Genomic DNA, 21,510 nt, shown 5'->3' on the forward strand with positions numbered 1-21,510 from the left:
AGAGCGGTTTTCAGTGTATGTAAGTGTTCTTTGCAATCGTCACGCCTGTAGCACGTTCTATATTTGTACGTGCGTGCTTTTGTGTTTCCGCAATTTAATCAAATTATAGAACACGTCCAAAGAACATTATTGTAGTCTTAGGACAGCTCAAATCGGCTGCGGGAAATACACCGAGCCTACAAAGTAGATTCTAAGATTCGTGAGGTAACGGAAGCTCAGTGCATTGAAATCGAAAAAATTTCTACCCGTCAGAAACAAATCAACAAGGATACACGTAACTGTTTCGCATTCAAACCTGTGACTTTTCGTCACCTTAGTGTCGCGAGACATACGCATGGATAATCATGGTACACTATGCATTTCCAATCTCTCAATTCCATTCCTGGATTATTTTCCTTCCTTTACGACATACAGGGTTGCACCCAAAAGTGGTAGGACTGATTTTCTCTGGCGCGAACGGAGCGGTGGAGGGGGGTCTGCTTGGCAGGGTAACGTGGAGGGGGCTCTTTGCAACAGACCGACACCAACCTCAGTCGCCTGCGGGGGTTCGTTGAGTGAGGACACCGTTTTTAGTGAAGCAAGTTTTTCGTCCGCGTCGAAAAACAATATGAATCTGAATTTAGAGCAACGTTATTCCGTGAAGTTTTGTGCGAAACTCGGGAATACGGCAACTGAGACCCTCGATATGATCAAGCAGGCTTATGGGGACACTGCCTTAGGCCGTTCCACAGTATTTGAGTGGCACAAGTTGTTTAAAGAGGGTAGGGAGCTCGTTGAAGACGACCATCGCTCCGGACGGCCGTCGACGGCAAGAACCGACACGAATGTGGACAGAGTGAGGACACTGCTGAACACTGACCGACGCTAAACCAGTGAAGAAATTGCGGACCAGTTGGGTCTGTCTGCATCCAACGTCCAACGCATTATTTCACAGGATTTGGCCATGAAAACTGCTTGGTGCTTCATCATGACGCGCCGTGCCATGGCGCGTCATCAGATCGTCGTCAGACAGCTCCTGGCCAAATACGGCGTTGCCACGTTGCCGCACCCGCCCTATTCTCCCGATCTGGCACCACCGGACTTCTTCTTCTTCCCCCTGATGAAAAGACAGCTCAAGGGACGACGCTTTGACTCGATAAAGGCCGTTCAAGAGGCTTCGACGAGGGTCATCAACGGCATCCCCAAAGAAAATTTCCAGCGGGCGTACGGGGAATGAGAGCAACGTTATACTAAGTGTGTAGCAGCTCAAGGAGCATACTTTGAAGATTATTAAGTCGATGTAAGTATATCGTCAATAAAATTCTTGTAAAAAAATCAGTCCTACCACTTTTGGGTGCGACCCTGTGTGACAATGGAGAGATCTCCGACTAAGAAAGTGCATTTATATTCGTTTCACCTCGATGGTGGGAAGGAAGAAGGGAGGGTCTTGCGGTGCAATGGCATAGAATGTTGATGGCTTACCTGACGATGGTGCGGAGCAAAGTGGACCTCGCCTCGTTGTGGAAGGTGATGATGACGCTCGTGGCCGGGAGGTCACTCTTCCAGTGCCTCCGCCGACACCTGCGAAGGAAAATAGGGCAAGTGAAGACAAAAGACCACTGACAAGATACAGAAAACTCCTTCAGGTGGAATACCAAGATGTTTTTGGGTTACTTCGCTAGCCGCGAAAGTGGACCTGTCCCTGCTTACCTGACAGAGCTTCTTCCCATGCACGACTGGTTGCGAAAGGGGACAAAATTAAAAGATAGGACATATTCATTAAATTCGGATTTAATTTCAAATTTTTGGTAATCAATGTTTAATGTGTTTATCTCATAAGGCGCAAGGATGGAATATGCCATGAAATTATTTAGAGGAGATATTAGAAATACAAAAGCTTGGGAAAAGTACATGATAGATCAAACGGAATTACCTATCTATATATAGGACACGATACTGAGACGACTCTTTCTTGCAATATTTTGTGATACAAAAAACAAAGATTATAATAATTTATACGGCAGAAAATAAATTGTGCCGTTAATAAAATGTTATTGCGCTCACATAAATGCCCGTTTTGCGCAAATGCCCTGTTCCCAAAAAATAAGGGGATAATGTTAACTTTTAATGCACATCGAATTCCGAATGTTTTTTTTCAATTTATTTTACATCGTAATTTAAAATGAAACCAAAAAATGTTTTGCACACTGAAAATATATAACATACTAATTTACATGAATGCTATTCTTCCATAATATAGTTGTCAAAATAATTATCAAGCGTAATAAGAATATTGGTAAAGCAACTGCTTATGTACAGCACGAATTCGTTCAATTGTCAAATCATGATAATAATCAATTAATTTTAATAATATAATAGTTTTAATAATCTGAATATTTGGAGTAGGATAAAAGAATTGTCGCGGACTGTTGTCATGAACAAAGGCAGAACCTACCGACGCTCCCTCCTACGCCCCTACGCGACCCCTGTCCCACAATCTAAATGCTGTGACGACGGCGCAAGTGTCACGGGGAACCACGGCCGGATTGGCGCGGCAAGACAGGTGCGACCAGATCACGAACCTGTGACTGTACCTTATTGAATACAGGGAAATACTGGTTTTAAAAATAATCAATACTTTTATTATAATCAAACGGTATTCCCCATATGGGAATAACCATGGCCCCTTGTTTACCCGAGGCGTCCGTATATACGCCAAAGGCCTCAGTTGGTTGAAGAAGCACTGCCCTCTTTTTGATGGTAGTGTGTAGTCAGCCTTTGTCAGCTTCTCCTAACCTCATTGGAACAGTACCGTTCATTGCATGATTAGAAAGGTTCAAAACAGCTTCGATGTACGTACTTATAGCACTTTGAAACCTTTAATAAAATTTTCGTCCTCGTATGAAAAAATATTTTTGTGCAAATTGCAGGAAAAATACGCGTAATAATATGGCTGCTGGAGCACAAACGAAACGATATTAATTGAAGGAATCATTCATCATTTATTCATCATTACACCCACAGTATTTTCATAGTTGCCTTTATTTAAAGAATAGCTCTGCCTAAAAAGAATTTTACGTAAATGACCGACGAAATTTGACCAAGCATGCATTTGATTTAAATTTTGGATCCTTAGCGTAGTTTTCTCCAGGTAAAAGCCCTTAATTATTTTTTACGCCAATCAAGCAGTAGCAAGAATTTACCAGATACACACAAGGCATGTGGAATTTGTATAATACTTTGCTCTAATGGCTTAAATGATCAGAGCAATGCACTTTCAAATTTAACATTTTTAACATTTTGAATCAGACAGTAGGCTTTGAGACTTATTTAAAAAAAATATTTCCACGATAACATTGAACCGTTAAATTTATTCATGGCTATAATGGGATGAAGGGATTATTTTGGTCTCATGAGATACGCGAAAGACTTGGTAATCTGATTTCTGTGGAAACCCCGTGAAAAACATAACAACACAAAGAAAAAATTATATTTTGATCCCTTTTTGGATTACGAAAACCTAATATTAGGATAACTGAACCATATTCAAATAAAAAGATGCCAGTTTGTAATCCAATTTTACCCTAGCAATTATATTGTTCTGACATAACTCGTTTGATTATAATCAGGCAAAATAAACCATTTTTTGAATAGATTCCTATGGAAAATGTTCACATTTTTCTAATGTCCAGGAAAGCGTGACTCCACCGGGAACCGAAATCTTCGCTTCTTCGGTGCTTCCACTTCTAGATGATACGGTATTAAGGAAAAAGTTGTTGCTATTTTCGGTGAATAGTTACAACGTTTCACATAAATCCACACGTGCATTACCCTGGAAGTTGAGGCAACCTGCTTGACATCCAGATTGCCTTTTGGACTTCACTTCACAAACCAAAAGTTCGTTATTTTCTGATTATCGAGAACCTGTAGACAGCAGGGGAGGAAACTGGCGTCCCTAGCTACCTATTTCGTGAATTTCATACCAGGTTGATATAAAAAGTATGGGGAAAAGTTTCGGAGAAAGAGATTTAGTATTTTAAAGTTGCTACCATGCCTCAAAATTCTTCAAAGTACATCCCTTGAGCATCGACACACTTTTGCCAGCGGGTTTTTCACGACTCGAAGGCTCCCGGGTAGGCCGATTCCGGAAGATCTTTAAGGGTACGCGTGCAAGTTTCCTGAACAGCACTTAGAGTCCCATCGTAGAGTGCTTTGAGGAATGGTTTCACTTTTGGGACAGGGAAGTAGACTGCTGGTGGAGAGTCAGGACTGTAAGTGAGTTGGGGAATCGTCACGATGGCGTTTGCAGAAGGTCTTTGCAAGCAGACACTCGACTCTACTCTTGATCGTCCGTTAAGACCTTCGGGACGAGTTTAGCATAAATCTTTCGCAGCACCAAATTTTCAGTGATAACGGTGTTCACTGTTATCTTATCAATGCCAATACGATCTGCAATCATGTGCAGATTTAACTGATGATCTGAATTTAGGACTTAACGCACACATTGCAAAATGTCGTCGGTTATTGACGTCGACGACCGTCCAGCGCGGGACTCGTTCTCCACACTCTCTCCACCAACTTTGAAGAGCTCGTACCACTTAAAAACTGCAGTTTTTTTGTGCTTTTATCCTTAAACACTTGACAAAACTTCGTACTCGATTTCCCCAGTCCAACGCAAAATTTGATGGCGCACCCCTGTTCAATCGTTCGCTAAATTTTGTGCTTGCACTGAGTCACTCCACACGGTACCATTAAAACACGATCTAGTCTGAACGAAAAATTGCGGGCGATTGGCGCTTGGCACGTGTTGAAGGTCAGACCCCCCACCACCGAGCCCGCGCGGTGTGAGCGCGCTGCAACGTACGATCCCATCAGGAAAAAATTAATCCCGTTACTTTTCATGCAAACCATGTATGCCTTTAGGCTCAGTACTAGGCAAGCTATAACCCCACTCATCACAACCAACTGAAGACTATGATGCCATTACTGATGCTCTGGAAAATAGCTTTCATTGGACCACACCTAATTACTAAAGCAGAGCCTTATTTTTGCCTTCCTGAGTCACAGATGTCCAAAACCTCTTTCGTATATGACAGGCTTAATTTCATCATCAAGCACAAGCCCTTCATAATTGACAATACATTTAAGTTTTTAATCCAATAAAACTGCGGTTTATATTGTATAGGCAACTATAGGTATCTGGCATGTGGATAGGTAAGTTTTAAGACTATATTTGCAAAATCAATTGTGATTGTTTATTTACTCTCTGGTGTTATTCTTTCGAATTAAAATTAGAATATTATTGGATGCATATACATACAGGTGCAAATGTTATATTTAAAAAATAAATAATTGTAACATTCTCATAAATGAGTAACGTATACGTGTATGCATTCCTTATCTATTACTCGTAAATTAAGTAGCTAATTAAAGTTGATGCCTAAAGATATCGGAAAACTATAAAATATGCTTAAATCGACCCTAATCGAGTGGTACAAGCCTAGTGAAAAATACTGGGATAGAAGCAGACATTAAAAAATATTTCTGTCCATGGATGGTCGAAGAAGCCATTATAATCCGTCACATTTTAATAAGACTACTTATAGGCAAATAAAATTTACAAAAAATCTAAAAAAAAAATCAATTGCCATAGGCAATAGTTTTTGCCAACTTAAACAGAAGTTGAAGCTTTTTTTATTTGTTTTTTTTTAGAATTGAATGTCTTTTTTACATGTACACGGGTGAATATTTCTCATGCCTAATATGGCAACATTTGGTTAACATCGCAATAGTATCTTAGTATTGTTTGTCTAGGAGAACGATCGTGGAATAGCGCTCCGTCGATTTAGGATAAGTTTTACTCTTCGATCTGACAGTAAACAGCGACCAAAAACTATTTTGCGATCGCCTTACTGGCACAACGACTGTATTGAAAAATGCGTACCTTATTATTGACTTTTCCTTCTGGAAAAGTCTATTGAGCATCTGAAAATAATGTGAGAATTAAAAAACAAATTCCTATTCGAATGCTAATCAACACTTCACATTACACTCCAAGAAGTGATCCTTTGGACACGCTGCTATTTTCATCACATTATGGCAGCAATTGTCATGATGAAGATCGAAGGTATGTTCTTGAAAATTTATTTAATGAGTACTAATGTTTATAACCTACGATAAATATATATTTTGTACTTTAAACTCTTAAGCCATTAACATTAGCTTTTAAATTTATATTAAAATTAGCCTTTACCCGAGAAAAAATGTAAAAATATATTTTCGAACGGAGCTGCTCGACCTCCCATTGCGGCAATGTAAATCGAAGTGAAATTCAGCCTTTTTCAGTCTCACATATAATAGCTAAAATAAAATTTAAAATATAGGTCAGCCACCAAAAATTATAAGTACAAAATCCGATAGCAGAAAACATGGTAAATTTTACATATACTATGTTAAAGTCATGGTAGGTAATCATGAATCGTTTAAAAAAAACGGTACCGCCATAAAGACGACTCATTTCAATTAACGTTTATAGTAACTTGCGCATTATTATTTCTAAAAGCTCCATAATCACGTGATTAAGCGCCATAGCATGGGTTTAATAACGGGGCTGCAATCACTGATAAAGCCCCCGGGCTATCGACCAAGGCAAAGGAGGCGGGCGGGCGATTCAGAAGGGAGCAACGGGCTCTGCAACCCGAGTGGACGGACTGTTGCCGAAAGCAGCATAGTCTCCAGGATATAAACGCCAATGCCGTTCATCCCCTCTTTCAAAGAATTCTTTCCCAGGGTTGAAGTCATTCGAATTCCATCGAATGAATCAGATTTGCCCCGGATTAGTACTTTAAGACTTAGCAGTAACGACGCTTAGACGTTTAGAGTGGGAGAACATCAGATGATGTCGCTCATGCCTCCCTACCCTCTCTTCTCCGGCATGTTTGTGCTGTCCAATGATTGTAATTTACCTGAAGATAAAACATAGGTCGTATTGTAAGTATTTTATATGGAAAAACCAAGCGGGGATATAAGTACATAATGGGGATGTATAAATGGGGATGTTTAGGGGAAGAGCCTTGGGCTACTAACCGGAGGAATGCTTCGTTGATCTGAGTCCTGTCCTCTCATCGTGTGAGGTACTACTAAGTCGCTTCGGGGTCTAATGCACTGCCAAGGCATCGTGGTTGGCATTGGTATAGAAAACATGAAGACCGTTGGGAGGGTTTAGCATAGTTGATAGGAAAGGGTGCAGGTTATATATTCAGGAAAATAATGTATGATTCAGCGCTTTTTGTCAATCAGATCAGGCTACGACTCTCAGATTTCTGACGTGATCAAACAAATAGGCACTAGCGTTAAAACGACGGAAAACCCTCGTAGAATCGATTATATGAGTATCTCAATAAACGGTTAAGATAGTCACGTCAGTGATTATTAACCAGTGTCACTATTAAGACTGAATCTTTGCGAAACAGTTTTGTGAGCATCCAGAAAATCCTAAAGCAAAAGGCCATAGACAAAATAAAAACTATGACGTTAAACTGCCGTAGCATTAGAAAAAATATCGAACATTGGAGATATTTTTGTTAGAACAGGGACTGGCAGAGAAATTGTAACTGAGAGGTAGAGGAACTACATAAAATAAAGATATACGGTTTTTCATAAAGAAAAAGGCAAAGTTAAACGTTATGTTATGAGGGCAAAACCTAGAGCATGTGGAAATTTTGCGCATCTCGACAGTGTTTTGGACCAAAATGGTCGAAGTAGTGGGTACACAAGGAGAAGACTTGCGTTGGGTTGGGCATTAAAATTTTCACAAAGAGAAGGGTATCGTTGACAGAAAAATTAAGCTAGGAGGGTAAACAAATAAGGTTTTTTTCTCCCGAACTCAAAATATCACGAAAAAATGCGCATTTTTTGTGTTTCGCAGGATTTACCCTTTCGGAAACCATGCTGGTTTTCATCAATAACTCCTTACTATCAAGATCCTTATTATCGACATAACAATTATATGCCTCATGACTTTGCAAGATATATATCTGAGGGATATCGTTCGGTAATTACTTCTTTTTTCCCTTTAAATAAGGGTGGTTAGTTTTTTTTCATTCATTGGGTTAGGAATATATATATATATATATATATATATATATATATATATATATATATATATACATATACATACACATATATATGCCTAACCCAATTCCTTCAATAGTACAAGCTGGTATTTCATGGGAGTCAGGGAATGCTTTTCAGAAAAATTTCTATTCCGTTAATTGAAATTTCGATTTTGAGTATCGGGTACGACAACTAACTAGGTAAGCTATCGGATACAATCTGAGAGGATTTGGTGCAAAAGCTCTGAATAAGCATTTTAATGAGTTGGCCTTCCCTCACCCACAGCTTACTCTTACACCTTTTATGTCTTTGAGTGTGTCAACTGTTGAATTATTTCCCAGTTTCTCCCTGATATAGGACTAAAATTATTTAGCATTTGCGTTTAAATTTTCAGTTAATTTTTCCATTTAACGCTTTTCGTCATTCTTTTCAGGCATTATTTCCATCCTGGATACCTCATAATCTGGAATTATCTCATTCCGTTCATTGCTAGAAATATAATTCCGCCTACTTTTCATCTCGATGTGACGTTTTAACGATTTTCTAACTCCCTCGTTTTACCATGTACGAGTAGGTCCCATGTTTCCTCTCCTAATTTTACTTGAAATGAACCTGAGGGCTGCTGAGTTCGTGATTTCAAGGAAGTGATTCCACGCGCCTTCAGTATTTCAGTGTTTGCTATCTTCCATAATATTGACATATGAACTAAAACGCATTTTAAGCCATTACAGTCACCGTTTTCAATTTTTTAAGCTTTTTATTTGTGGTCGAAGATTAAAATTTAGCTTTAAATATCCTGTGGTCTCCAATTTACTCTAAGAATGCCTATGTAGGTGTATATAATACTTTTTCGGGTACTTTAATTGGCAATGAAGGAAAAATAAGATTGATGCATGCACGTAAAATAATGTAAAAGAGACCTTCATCTATCTTTTTGTCTTTACCCACTGTTTTAAAATTAAATGTGCTTAAATATATGGGGATTAAAAATCTCTGCCAGCTATTGTCTCTGCGTCTGTCATAGCTTATGATTTCCTTGCCTATTACTAGCATTTAGTTAACTCTATCGCCTAGTGACAAGTAAAACACGCATATATAAATAATTTCGGAATGAGGACTTGAGAACTGGATGAGGTTAAAAGAAAATCTACAAGGTTCGCCATGAGAAGCGAGCATGCATCACACGGAAGCTGGAAGTTTTAAGCCATCTAAATTTTCGAAGATAGCAGCCAAGATTTAGGATTTTAGAACGTACCGTACGTAGCTTAGTACCGGGACACCTTAGTTTTTTTGCAACTCAAGAGGGAACTGTTATGGCATGATATATTATATTGATGGATTAGACCATCGGGAAAAAATTAAAGAGAGATGGGCCCCGTCACCAAATTAATCACGCACTCGTTTTTCCACCGAAGTAAATACAGCTTAACGTCCCATCCGACGGACGGGTACTCACTTAAAGTGCTCTCCACCAGGCACCTCAAGTAAGAATCGGGGTGCCACTCAAAAAGATTTGCTTTCACCAGGATTCGAATTCGGGCCCTATATGTGGGAATTCAGTACTCTAGCCACCCCACCATACCACTCGCTGGTGCTCCAAAAGACCCCGCCACACGCCCCGGTGGAGGCCTTTGGGATCTTTGTAGCTGTAGAGTGAGTTTTTCTACGTGACTCGCAGTACTCCCCTTTCGGTTCCTCCAGTCACGGCGACATATTTTTTTCACTTGCATTCAACTGTTGTAAAATTGCAGACGTCTTCCGAACTTGCCTAGTGCATTAATTGATTACCTCTCTCCTTCCAAGGGCCAAGTATAACAACAATATCGTTTCTTTGTCACAAATTCCGATGGCCTATCCATTAAAAAGATTCCTCTGTCAGTCAAATATTGTAACTGAGATCTATGAACAATTTGTTGGTGATGGGATTAAATCATTCACCGGCTCGAAATATTTAAGCAACTTTGTTCAAAGTGAAAGGTAAGTAATAATCGTGGAAGGATTAATGTTTGTAATTCAAGGAATTTCTTCCGCGGTTTCCTTTAGCTCTTCCATTAACCCCGGAGGATCACTGAATCCCCAAAGGCAATCTTGCATCAGGGCTCCGACGGAAACAATGGAGGAGACCTTCAAATCACACAATTACACATCTCGAAAGAGACAAACTCCGGGCCATCTCTGAACATAATTCGGATTACCTCGCCGTCGAGTGTCATTGAGGAAGAGCCTTTCACTACCCTCGCCACCGAAACTCCGAATGAGAGGAGTCTTGAGGACCCCATTCGATGGCAGGGGGGGGGGGGCGCGAGAGAGTGCTTGGCCAAGACCGTCGCGATTAAAGGCGAACGCCCGTTCGAGCCAATCTGGAAATGCATATTGCAGGGAAAATCGATCGCAACTGAACTCAGCGGCTGAAAGTGGGTGCCGCTGCTCGAGGGAGCGGGAGGGGAGCAGAGTTGCGGAGCGCGGGGAAATGGCACAACCAGATCTCCACCCGAGATTCATCGATGTACACTCGGGTGATATGAGAACTTTCCGACCTCGGAATGAAGGTGACTGAACTCTTCAAAAAAAGCTATGAAATATTATTACGCATGCGTTTATAAGTACTAACCAAAATTTCAGCCATTTTGGACGCTCATTCATAGTTTGACAATCGTTTGAGTGAGACGCTGAGAAGGTTTTTTTGTGAAAATGGGACAAAACTGACTTTATAGATCTGCCAATAAATATTTGTTATTGAAAGTTAATACGTCTACGCAAATGAAAAACGAGTTAGATGCGGTACGACCGTGAAATTTTGGGATTATGAATGTAAACGTGATCATATCGGCTTGGTCGATGATGAGCATTCCAGATGGCCAAAAACCGCGACAATCACTCATAAAATCAAAAAGGTTCACCAAATGGTACAGAACGACCGCCTATGGAGCATGGTATTTGGGAAATGGACAGAAAGCGTTTGTTGTGCACACAGACTGAAGAATTGGACGTGTTTAGGCTATCCGAGAGTTGGGTGCCGAGTTTGCTTACTTTGGACCAAACAAACATTTAAATAAGGCTCTGTTGGAGTGGTTTAAACAAAGCGAGTCTGATTTTTGCGATGAGCCTTTGATCCATCACTACACTCCTGGGAACTGGCAAAATAGTGGATTGCAAAAAGGGTGAACCTGCTTCGAGAAAGGCGATGACGGTTCCATCGGCCGGGAAGGCGATGGCGACTGTTTTTTGAGATAGTCACGGAATTGTATAAATCTATCACTTTCAAAAAGATAAAACAATAACGGGAGAGTATTAAGCATCCTTACTTGACAACTGGAGGCAGAAATTGAATGCAAAACGATCGCATCTGAAGAAGAAAAAGACGAAAGTGCTTTTCCACAGGACAAGGCACCAGCTCACACTTGGGCGGTCGCCATGGCTACAATGCTCGAATTGCCCTTCGAATGGATGCCCACTCGCCGTATTCATCAGATCTGCCCCCCAGGGACTTTATCCTGTTTCCTAACCTTAAAGTTTTGCTTGGAGAACAGAGATTTTCATCGGATGAAGAGGTTGTTACACACAAAAACTGCCATTTTGCGCAGAAAGACGTAAATTACTATTTTAGAGAATAAAAATAAATCTGAAGACAAAATATCACGTATATTTGTTAGTACTGAAACTTATCAGGCTATCCGCGTAAGATATGTCGATAAATACTAAACTTTTCCATCCTTCTTGGAATTACTGCTTTAGCTCTTTCAGAACCGGACACTAACACAAAAAGCAAAAAACACAAAATTCAACAATCCACATAGCTATTTAAATTTTAAAAACAATTACTGCAATGTACTATCGCCATCTTGTTAACAATCAATAATATTTGATAACCCTTCTTGGTCGATATATAGACTAGAGTGACTTTTTATTTCCATTTCAGGTAATCCACCTCTATTAGTAAACCAAAAGTATACCTCCAATTGGTCGATGTGCATTATCTATGTATAATAATGATTATTTTAGTGTCATTACAGTGGAAGTTACCTTTTGATTGAACAGACTGACCACCTGCTACTACATTTCTAAACCTCACTTAGCACGATACATAGCCTACGTCGCAAAAATCCATTTTTAAAATTCGATTACTTCCTACCTTCCTTCATTCCGCCCAACATGGCTATCCCATTTCTTTCCCCGACTTACATTCTTAGTTCAGTCATAGTCGAGAAGATTCCATCGCCCACCAACATTCTCTGCACCCAATTTTCTCACCCCCTTACAATTTATCCTAACAATCCTCCATCCTCCCCTACTATACCAACTTAGTAGTCTTAGTTCATTTACTTTCCCTACCATTTCTATTTTCCATTCATTCTATTTATTTCCATACGCATATCTCAAATGCCTCCAATCGCCTTCACTCAACGTAAGAGCTTCCGCCCCGTAGAAAAATATGCTCCATATACAAGTTGTTAAAATATTTTTTTGCACTTTTTTCTCAAGATCGTTCAAATCAACTCCCCCTCTATTTGAAAAATTCTGTACTCAACCCTTTCCTCTTCTAATTTCACTACCACCTATACCAATTTCAGCCAAAAAACTAGTTAGATGGATCGATCATTGGTCAAACTTATCTAGTTTATTTCCTCCAATTTGATTGCTTAATTTAGTCTTCTCATTTCTGGAAAACCACATTCCCTCCACATTTACATCAAACTTCATCCGATCCAGATAACATAACTTTTTTAATGTGGCCACAAATAATTGTAAATCTTTGGCGGACTGGCTCACTAAATCTTTATCATCTGAAAATCTACCCAAGTTCCTTATAGTCTCCAGCCACCATTAGCATTTCTCCGTGATCTCCAACTCTTCTCATGCCTCCTTCACCACTTTCTCCTCATGTACGAATGTTGAAAACCACGGGACTCAATTCTGATATTATTATAACCTCATGCATGAAAGTTGGTTTGGTTAGTGGAGCAATAAAGTGGAAAATATATACCTACTTAATGAGTACCGAATTCTAATACGGTATTCTTCATGTGAAAACATTCCGACCGATGGAAAGTAAGCCATAATTTCATCAATACCTCTGCCATTCTTACCGCCGTGATAATAGTGTTCAACTCACTAAAATTTTCATGCATTTATTCTTTGAAATCATTTCGGTTTCCATTATGTAAATGCGTTCTCAAAATGCCGTATGAGATAGCTTGTGATGAGATTAAAAATTCGAATACTTGTTGGATCGCAAACACATTTCAATCCTACAATAAGTTTCACCTCGATTTAATTATAAACGAACACATTTTTTAAATTGAGGAACTGCACGCCTTGGGACTAGGGGGTACGCGCAACCGGAAAAAGAGTCATGCTGACTGTTGCGAGATATCACAACGGTGTATCAGAATCTGTTTGTATATGAAGGGGTCTGGATAGACACGTCGAAGTGAGATGCTTAGTCTGGATAGGAATTTTTCAAAGGAATCGCGATTTTTGTAGATTCAGTGACCACGATATTTAGTATGCAGGGCATACAAATTACTGAAGAAAAGAAAGTGGAGATAAAGTATAGATATTGTTTTTAATATTGGTTAAATATGATCTCGGGTGTTATTTGCTGTTGAGAAGGGAAATTTGGAAGTAAAGCAAGGTAATTTGAGGGAAGGTGGAGTTGAAGGAATCAGGAGATCGAGAACATAAAAAGAAGTTTTAAGGGAGTGCAGCACACCAAGTTGTCAAAGGGCGAAAACCATCGAACAAGGAAAATGAAACACCCTCCTTATTTCCAATCTCCTCTTCACCAGCACGGCTACCTTCTCACTACGTAAAGCTATGATCTCGCAGACATAGAATTCACTCCTTTCAGCACAATGTCCTCTAAAATATTTTAAGCACTAAGCGGAACCATAACAGGACCTCCATTCTGTCGAAAGTCGCTGAGAAAATCTTTGAAAAACTTTATCCTATGCCCATTCTAACTTCACCAAAACCTGTTCTTACTACTGCAACCAACAACCTCCAAACATCCAACCGCATCCCTAAACATCGCCGAATATAACCTGGCGACCTTTCTCTAGCTACTATGAAAGGCTTTCCCAGTTAGGTCAACTCTTCATCAATTAGGAGGAACCTCGAATCGACACCAAATCCCCAATTTTCACGTCAATCGTGTCTCGCGCCTCATTGCCGCATACTATGCCTGTCGAAATATTTCGCCCACCCCACGCGTACGGACAAGTACGTCCCATTGACTACTCACAAGAAGAAGGTCTTCGGAGTGAGACTCGGGAAACAATGAGGACGACCGAGTGACCTACACCCGGAGGACTGGACATCAAAACGACGGCTAGTGCCAAAGTGTGCTCGAGTGAGGAATCAGAAACTTCACGTATTTACTCACCAGATATCTCTGCATGTGCTGCCGCATTATTTAATAACTTTTATTTAAGTTTTCACCCGAAACATAAACATGAACCCAAGGTTGACCAAATTTTGAAAAAAAAACCTTTCAATTATCTCTAAAAATCTTCAAATTCAATATTATAATGTTATAGACGGAGGGGGGCATCGACTTCGCGGGTGGACAGCGCCAATAGCTCGCCGGTTGATAAGAGCCAGCCACGCCAGTCAGCGCCCCCCTCTTGCCGTGATGGCGCTAGTGCGGACGAGGAGAGGTGGAGGGGGGGCAGGGGGAGTTGAGAGGAGGTGGACTCCACCTGAACCCTTCCCAACCCATGACCATGCTTCAATTAACACACCTTAAACCCACACCAATAAAGGGTTATTATTATTTGGATCCAGCAATAAGTAACTATGTGATAGAAAATTTTTACAAAGGGAAGATGGAGACAATTCTATTGGATATTTTCCGAGGATATGTTCCTATGTACATTATTAATACACCTAAAGGAAATGACTTGAGGTAACTTTAAAAAATAAGTAATTTGCCTCAACGGAATCAAATATTTAGTGGGCACGGGATGATGCGGTGGCTAACTTACAGGCTTCCCACCGAGAGGGCCCGGGTTCAAATCCTGGAGACAAATATTTTCCAGCGGTATCCCGACCCCTACTTGAGATGTTTTGTGGAGAGCACTTTGAGTGAGTACAACGTCCGTCGGATGGGACGTTAAACTGCGGACTCCTTGGCGCCTTTCGACAAGAGTAGCCTAATGGCGACACCGGGTTTCTCTCCACCCTTCATTTCCCATCCCTAATGGCGCTAATGACCTCAGCTTTCGGTCGCCTCCCCTAAATACTACTACTACTACCACTAGTATGGAAGAGAAGCTAACAAGCATTAGAAAAATGGTTACATTCTGCCTAAAGAACAACAATAAGCTGCTTGAAAAATTTGCAATAAGAAAACCGGCAAATACTGAACCACAACAAGTGAACTAACTGAAAAATATTTTGTGTAAATTGTAGCAATGTATTCTCCGATTTGTCTATTGAGTAATTTTCTTTTTCTTGAATTGTTTATCATTAGTTTAACTCCTAACATATATAAGCACCTGTGGATGTTAAAATTTTAGAATAACTTATGTTGTTCCTTATGTCTGGTTATTGTTTGGAAAAAGGTTCCAGGGAATCCCCAACTAACTGAAGTAAAATAAAGGTGGACCCAGGAAAACATTGGTCAAATGGGTCCAAAAATTAAAAAAATTAAATTAATTACTACTACCACTATTATTTTATAGTACATAAAGCTATTTCCGGACGAGTTTAGAAGGTACTCTTTATGTAACTATGCGCTTTAAGTATATATTGGTGAGAAAAAGTTCTCAATACCACAGAATATAATGAGGCATTGTATAATGCTTAAGCCCTATCGTGAGAAGATAAGCGAAGTTTCATGAAGATAAATATGCTATGCTGCTGAGCTATTTATTAAGATTCTTCTCAAATATTCATTCAATAGATAGTGTCAGGGTTGATCAGGTGGAATGATCTAAAAACTAGCTTTCTAACACACCCAGTCCATTCAGGGGGAGAGGAAGGGAAGAGAGGGAGGGAGAGAGAGAGGGAGGGTGGGAGGGAAGGTAGGAGGAGGGAGACGGAAACACTAAGAGCTGAAGTGAAGGAGGTGGAGTGGTGTCGGTGAATGAATGCTTCAAGGAAGGCGGAAAGACAGAATACCAAAGCATCATTCAAAAGAGTTTCTTTTTTCAGTTAAAATCAAATCAAAACATAATTAATCGATTCATAACTATAGTAATCCACAGCAATTTTGGTTGTGAAACATGGACGAAAGCATATAAAATAATATTAAGGAAAGAATGACGATGAAAATAAAATGAATACTCCGAGCTACAAATGAGATATACTCGGAAGACTGAGGGAAGAGAGGAGGACACTTGTGCAGCTTGGAAATTTATTGGACAAACACTGAGGCTACCAAGTTTACTAATTACGGTAATGGAAGGAATCATACAAGTACGTCCCACAGCGGCGAGACCCACCCAAGGAATGCAATATAAAATTTGCGAGAAGTAGGAGGTGGTGGAGGGCCCAAACGCGATGGAAATACGAATAATGGAATATTTGCCTCGTGGGCGAAACTGTGCCACGCAAATTTAAGCTTAAGAACTGAAAAGCCCTATATACATATATTAGGGCAAGAAAATGGATAATAATAGCAATAAATGGAGTTTTGAAAGTAGACCCAGAAATATCAGTCAGAGAGTTGGTAAAATATAATTTCCAATTCTTTAAATGTGTATTAAATGAAAGCCGCTTGAAGAGGCACAAGGCAATGCGAAAATCCGCTTAAGATTTGCAGTCGCGAGTGCTTAACGTCTGGAGGGACACCAGGTAGAATGGAGCGATGGAGGTGACATGCAGGTCAAGGTCGCTACACATATCGCTCCGCGGAGGGAATTAATTCAAGCGTCGTCGACGCTGACGAGGAGCATATTTTCAAGGAAGGTTCAAGTGCTCAATTTCTAGAGAAAACAAAAGAACGCTCCTTAATTAAATTAAAATTTTCCTTAAATTAAAATTAAATCCATTGCCTTAATTTAGTTGGAAAAGAACAGCACGACAAGTGCCAATAGAGCAGACACTGCGCGAAACTGGAAAGAGAACGGTTAATTCTACCATTGACGATCAAACAAAAGTCAACAAGGAAAACAAAGATAATTTTCCAACGCTGAAATACCGTCATAAAAACAAAAAGAAAATTAACTAATATCAGGCAGCTCACATCGGCAAAAATGTTTGCGGCATACGTGAGGAAATATTTGAAAGATTCGTCACTTACGAATAGCTGAGGTAAATGAGCCAGTCACATTTACTGTTTGTTTTAATGCAACCAATCAGGTAGTGCGAGCCTTTTGATGTGCAAGGTCGTACGGCCGGTCCTTCTACACAAATTTCTAATCTCTTTAACCGACTCATTCCTCCATAATAGTTGCGTCGTATTCAAAGTATTTCTTCACCAGCCCAAGTAACACCTCTCCCTTACTTCCTCATTACAGTTTACTTCATCTCGTCGATTGAATCCAAGCCTCTTCTTTGTGCCCCGTTAAATGGGATCCACGCGAGAGTCGCCTTTATAGATAGGAGTGATGAGAACCTTCTTCCAATGCCCAGGCATCGCTCACGGATTTTTAAGGATACGCTCTAAACATAAGATGCGACTTACTTAGCACGTAAAGCATTCGGGATTGAACCGCGTATTTTCCCCCGGACCCGGGGAATCTATTTTCTCTAAGACTTCTAAGTTCTTTGGCTTTGCTTTTCAGAGACATTATAAGGCCAGCATTCGGTCGCTAAATGCTATAGATTATGCTATTTCTTCATTAGTATTGCTCGGGTAGACACTAAAAATACCGAATTATATTTTGGTTTATTTTACACTGCCTGTAACAAATACGTCATTCGCTCGTTTATGAGAATGTACGAATGGCCGCCACTCCTCTATTTCTCTAACAAATAACCAAGGTGATTTTGAGTTTTCATCCAAAATGTATTCGTAATTTACTTCCGAAATGGCAAAATTTTTTAGACATTTTCTTCTTTGTTTGTAACATACCTTCATTGAGTTGGTTCTTTAGTAGGAGGTCGGTCCGGGAACTATCTAGCCATGCAATATTTTGAGAAAAATAGCCTACGTAGAACAAAAGGGAGACCTTAGCTGTCCCCTTCGAAGTATTCCCCTTGGACCTCAAACACTCATCCCAGCGTCTCTTCTACACCTCAAAACAATCGGCCAAGTCCTTTCTATCGGAATGGTCATCAGATGCCTCGTCCCCGCATTCTTCCTTCTATCTCGCCAACCGACAGTTGGGAAGACTGGGCTTTTCCCTCAGTGTCATATCCGTATACCAAAGTCTCCTCTAAAGTCATGACCGTTTTTTAGAAAACCTGCGTCATCGTTTGCGGCTCGGAGCATGTCCCCTGCAACTGCAACCAGAAATTGCTGACGTTAACTCATACATACTTTTCAGAGAATTTTCAAGATCGAAATAAACCAAACTTTAAAAATGGTTTATTTTTTTGCGCTCACAGATGGCAGCACAGGTTTCACTCGGAATAAACATTCCAATTATTCACTTCGATGATGATACGATTTCGTCGCTGAGTGAACGGCGGCCATGATGGAAATCGTTAAACCAGCGTTTCACAGTGGCAAAGGATGGAGTTCCATCAACAAAAGTGGAAGTAAGTTGATCGACGCAATCCTGCTTTGACAATCCAGGTCGAAAGTCGTAAAAAATTATATCAGGGTTAACTCCATTTTACCTCTGCGACAATCCATCTTTCTTGTCACTGTAAACAATACAAGTTACAATCAAACGAAAAAATGTCCTGAAGAAAATTATCGTTAAAAGGGTCAAAGTTGCAGATGGAAACGCCAGATGGCTTAAAGCACTTAGTGTTCTCAAGGCCTCAAGATATAAATAGCAATCCTCTTATTCTATATACTGATGCTGCTTGAGATTCCCTGATGTTAACCCACACCCCAAGGCGGCGGTCTTCATCTTGGTACGCGTGCCATAGGCATCCAGTCGCACACAAACACACATTCTACTCCAAGAATTAAATACCAGGAAATGATCATTTCATAATTAATATATAAACACTGATGCGGACCTTTCTTTGTCCACCTTTATCGGCTGACCAACTACGATGGTGAGGCAAAGCACACGATGTTGATTTCTAACAGTTTCGATTTAAAGTTGACTTATATGTGTAGCAACGGACATCCATACGGGCATCAATTGCAATCTTCGTTCACAGTCTCACTGGAGCAGAATTATTTGCTGCCTCAACAATGAATATCTGAGCTGGCGAAACGATGACTATCTTACCGACCGCAACAATGGAATTTAGAGTGATTACTCAAATATAAATTCACCAATATTATTCTCAACAATAACTTCTGCTAAAAGGTATCCTGTAAATCTATCTCTATTGTCGAGACCGTTTAAATTCTCAAATACACACGCATATCCATAAGGATTGGGATTCAAATGGATATAATTGTAAATGTAGTATTTTTATTTTACATTGTTATATCAACTAAAAAATTAGCCTTTGTAAACATAGAAAGTACATCGATATTAAATTCAAAAACTTCTTACCAAACCGATTGGAAAATTTTTGGCAATTGCATTTCTCGGGTAAGATCAAAGATATGTGTAATTATAAAAATACATTGATTGGTCAAGGACCAATGCAATTTTAAAGCGATTGTCAACAGAGGATATTCGTTATTATCAGAGCTGAAGAGGGACCTGATGTAAAGTAGGATGTTGTGTTTTGCTAGGGGTCACAAATTATTTAATTAGTAATTATGGCCATCCAAAAACCTACCTTAACTGGTAGATTACCTAATCAAAAAAAGGAGTATACATAATATTCCTCCCATGGACTACAACCTTGACATGGTGGAAGGTCTTGCGTATTCCGCTGACCCCTAGAGCTTTGCCGGAAGGAGTAACGATAATTGCTCCTGGTAGAGTCACCCATGCCAGATAGGTCGAAGGGTAGGGGCCAGACGAAAGATTATCCGCGCAGCGTCTGTTCCTCACTGAGGTGGCTACAAAGGCGTCAGACCCTAGTGTGGCGGCATTTGAGTGATGGTGTCACGTTAAAAACTCTATTGAGGAAGTCAACGGGAAACCACCTCAATTATTATTACACCCAAGACTTTCATGAAGGACAGTGTGGAAAAAATAGCCCTGGCAACTACGGGACTCAATTCAATCGGCCGTGTGTCGCACTCGGCAGCGGGAGAGGCAAGGCTTCTACGGTCGTCATCTCACGAAAGACTTGCAAAGCAAAACAGAGAGCAGCAGGACAGAAGACGCAGAAGAAGAAGACCGAATTAGTTAGAATGGGAACTTGGAATGTTAGGGCATTTTGATGACAGGAATATTAGAGAATGCAAAGCGAGAGATGAAATAAAGATGTTTTAGGTCTATGAGAGGCGAAATGGAAGGATAGCAGGAATTACTGGAGTGATAGTCATAGCGGATAAAGCGAATTCCGCTGTAATATACAGCGGAAGGGACAAGAGCCAAGATCCATTTTTATTCAATATTATTATTGAAATAATATTGAATAAAAATGTAGGAAGAAGAGGAGTTAAAGTAGAGCGAGCAAAGGATAGAATATTAGCAGTTGAAGTAAAAGCAGAACCGACGAACTTGGTCATCGTTCAGACATACGAGGGTACACCCAAAAATAATCGGAATAGTCGGAAAAATCGGAATAGCGGTTGGCGGAGCTTACGTAGTACGTATTTCTTCCGCCAGGTGAGCAGAATGCAAATCATTTTAAGTTCTGCGCAGGCATTGTTGTCGTCTGGGAAGGTTGTGTTCAGTCACAACATGTCGTTTTGTAAAAGCAGTTTCGCTTTCTCATCGTTTTTCGTCATGGCGGATTTCAGTGATTAGCGCGCCGCTGTGAAATGTTGCTTCCTGCTTAGTAAAGCGCTGCAGAAACTTTTGTGATGTTGAAAACACCTTAGAAGGATTGTGCCATGGGAAAACTGTATTGTACCAATGTTTTTCTCGTTTCAAAAAAAGGTGAAAAGTCACTTGATGACAAATCTCGTTCAAAACTTCCGTCAAAAACAATCAAGCCCATGGAAAAATTCATTGTCGTCTCGCCCAAAAAAGCACGTCAAGTCAAATCAAACCTCAAGACGATGTTCATTTGTTTTTTAAGGTATGAGAGGGATAGGGCATTTTGTATTCGTCCCACCAGGTTAGACTGTTACTCAGGCTTACTATATGGAGGTTTTAAAAAGATTGCGTATCAGCGCGCGACAAAAAAGACCCGGTTTGTGGGAGACTTTTTCGACTTTTTCCCCCATGATAATGCACCTGCTCATAAAGCCATTTCGGTGCGCTAGTTTTAAGCCAAAAACAACGTCACTCCATTGCTCCACGCCCCTTACTCACGTGACCTCGCTCCGTG

At 40.2% G+C, this 21,510-nt stretch overlaps 1 protein-coding gene across 1 annotated transcript in view; it reads right to left on the reverse strand.

Annotated features, from left to right (window-relative positions):
- The window catches only part of Pgant2 (polypeptide N-acetylgalactosaminyltransferase 2), a 338,317-nt gene that overhangs the window by 46,127 nt on the left and 270,680 nt on the right, over positions 1-21,510 (reverse strand). The window contains exon 3 of the mRNA XM_071583563.1: positions 1,462-1,560. Within this exon, the coding sequence (XP_071439664.1) occupies positions 1,462-1,560 (99 nt within the window). The remainder of the gene's footprint in view (positions 1-1,461; positions 1,561-21,510) is intronic.

Source organism: Hetaerina americana, unplaced genomic scaffold, assembly GCF_022747635.1.
Source record: "Hetaerina americana unplaced genomic scaffold, ioHetAmer1.1.p SCAF_14, whole genome shotgun sequence".
Taxonomy (NCBI): domain Eukaryota; kingdom Metazoa; phylum Arthropoda; class Insecta; order Odonata; family Calopterygidae; genus Hetaerina; species Hetaerina americana.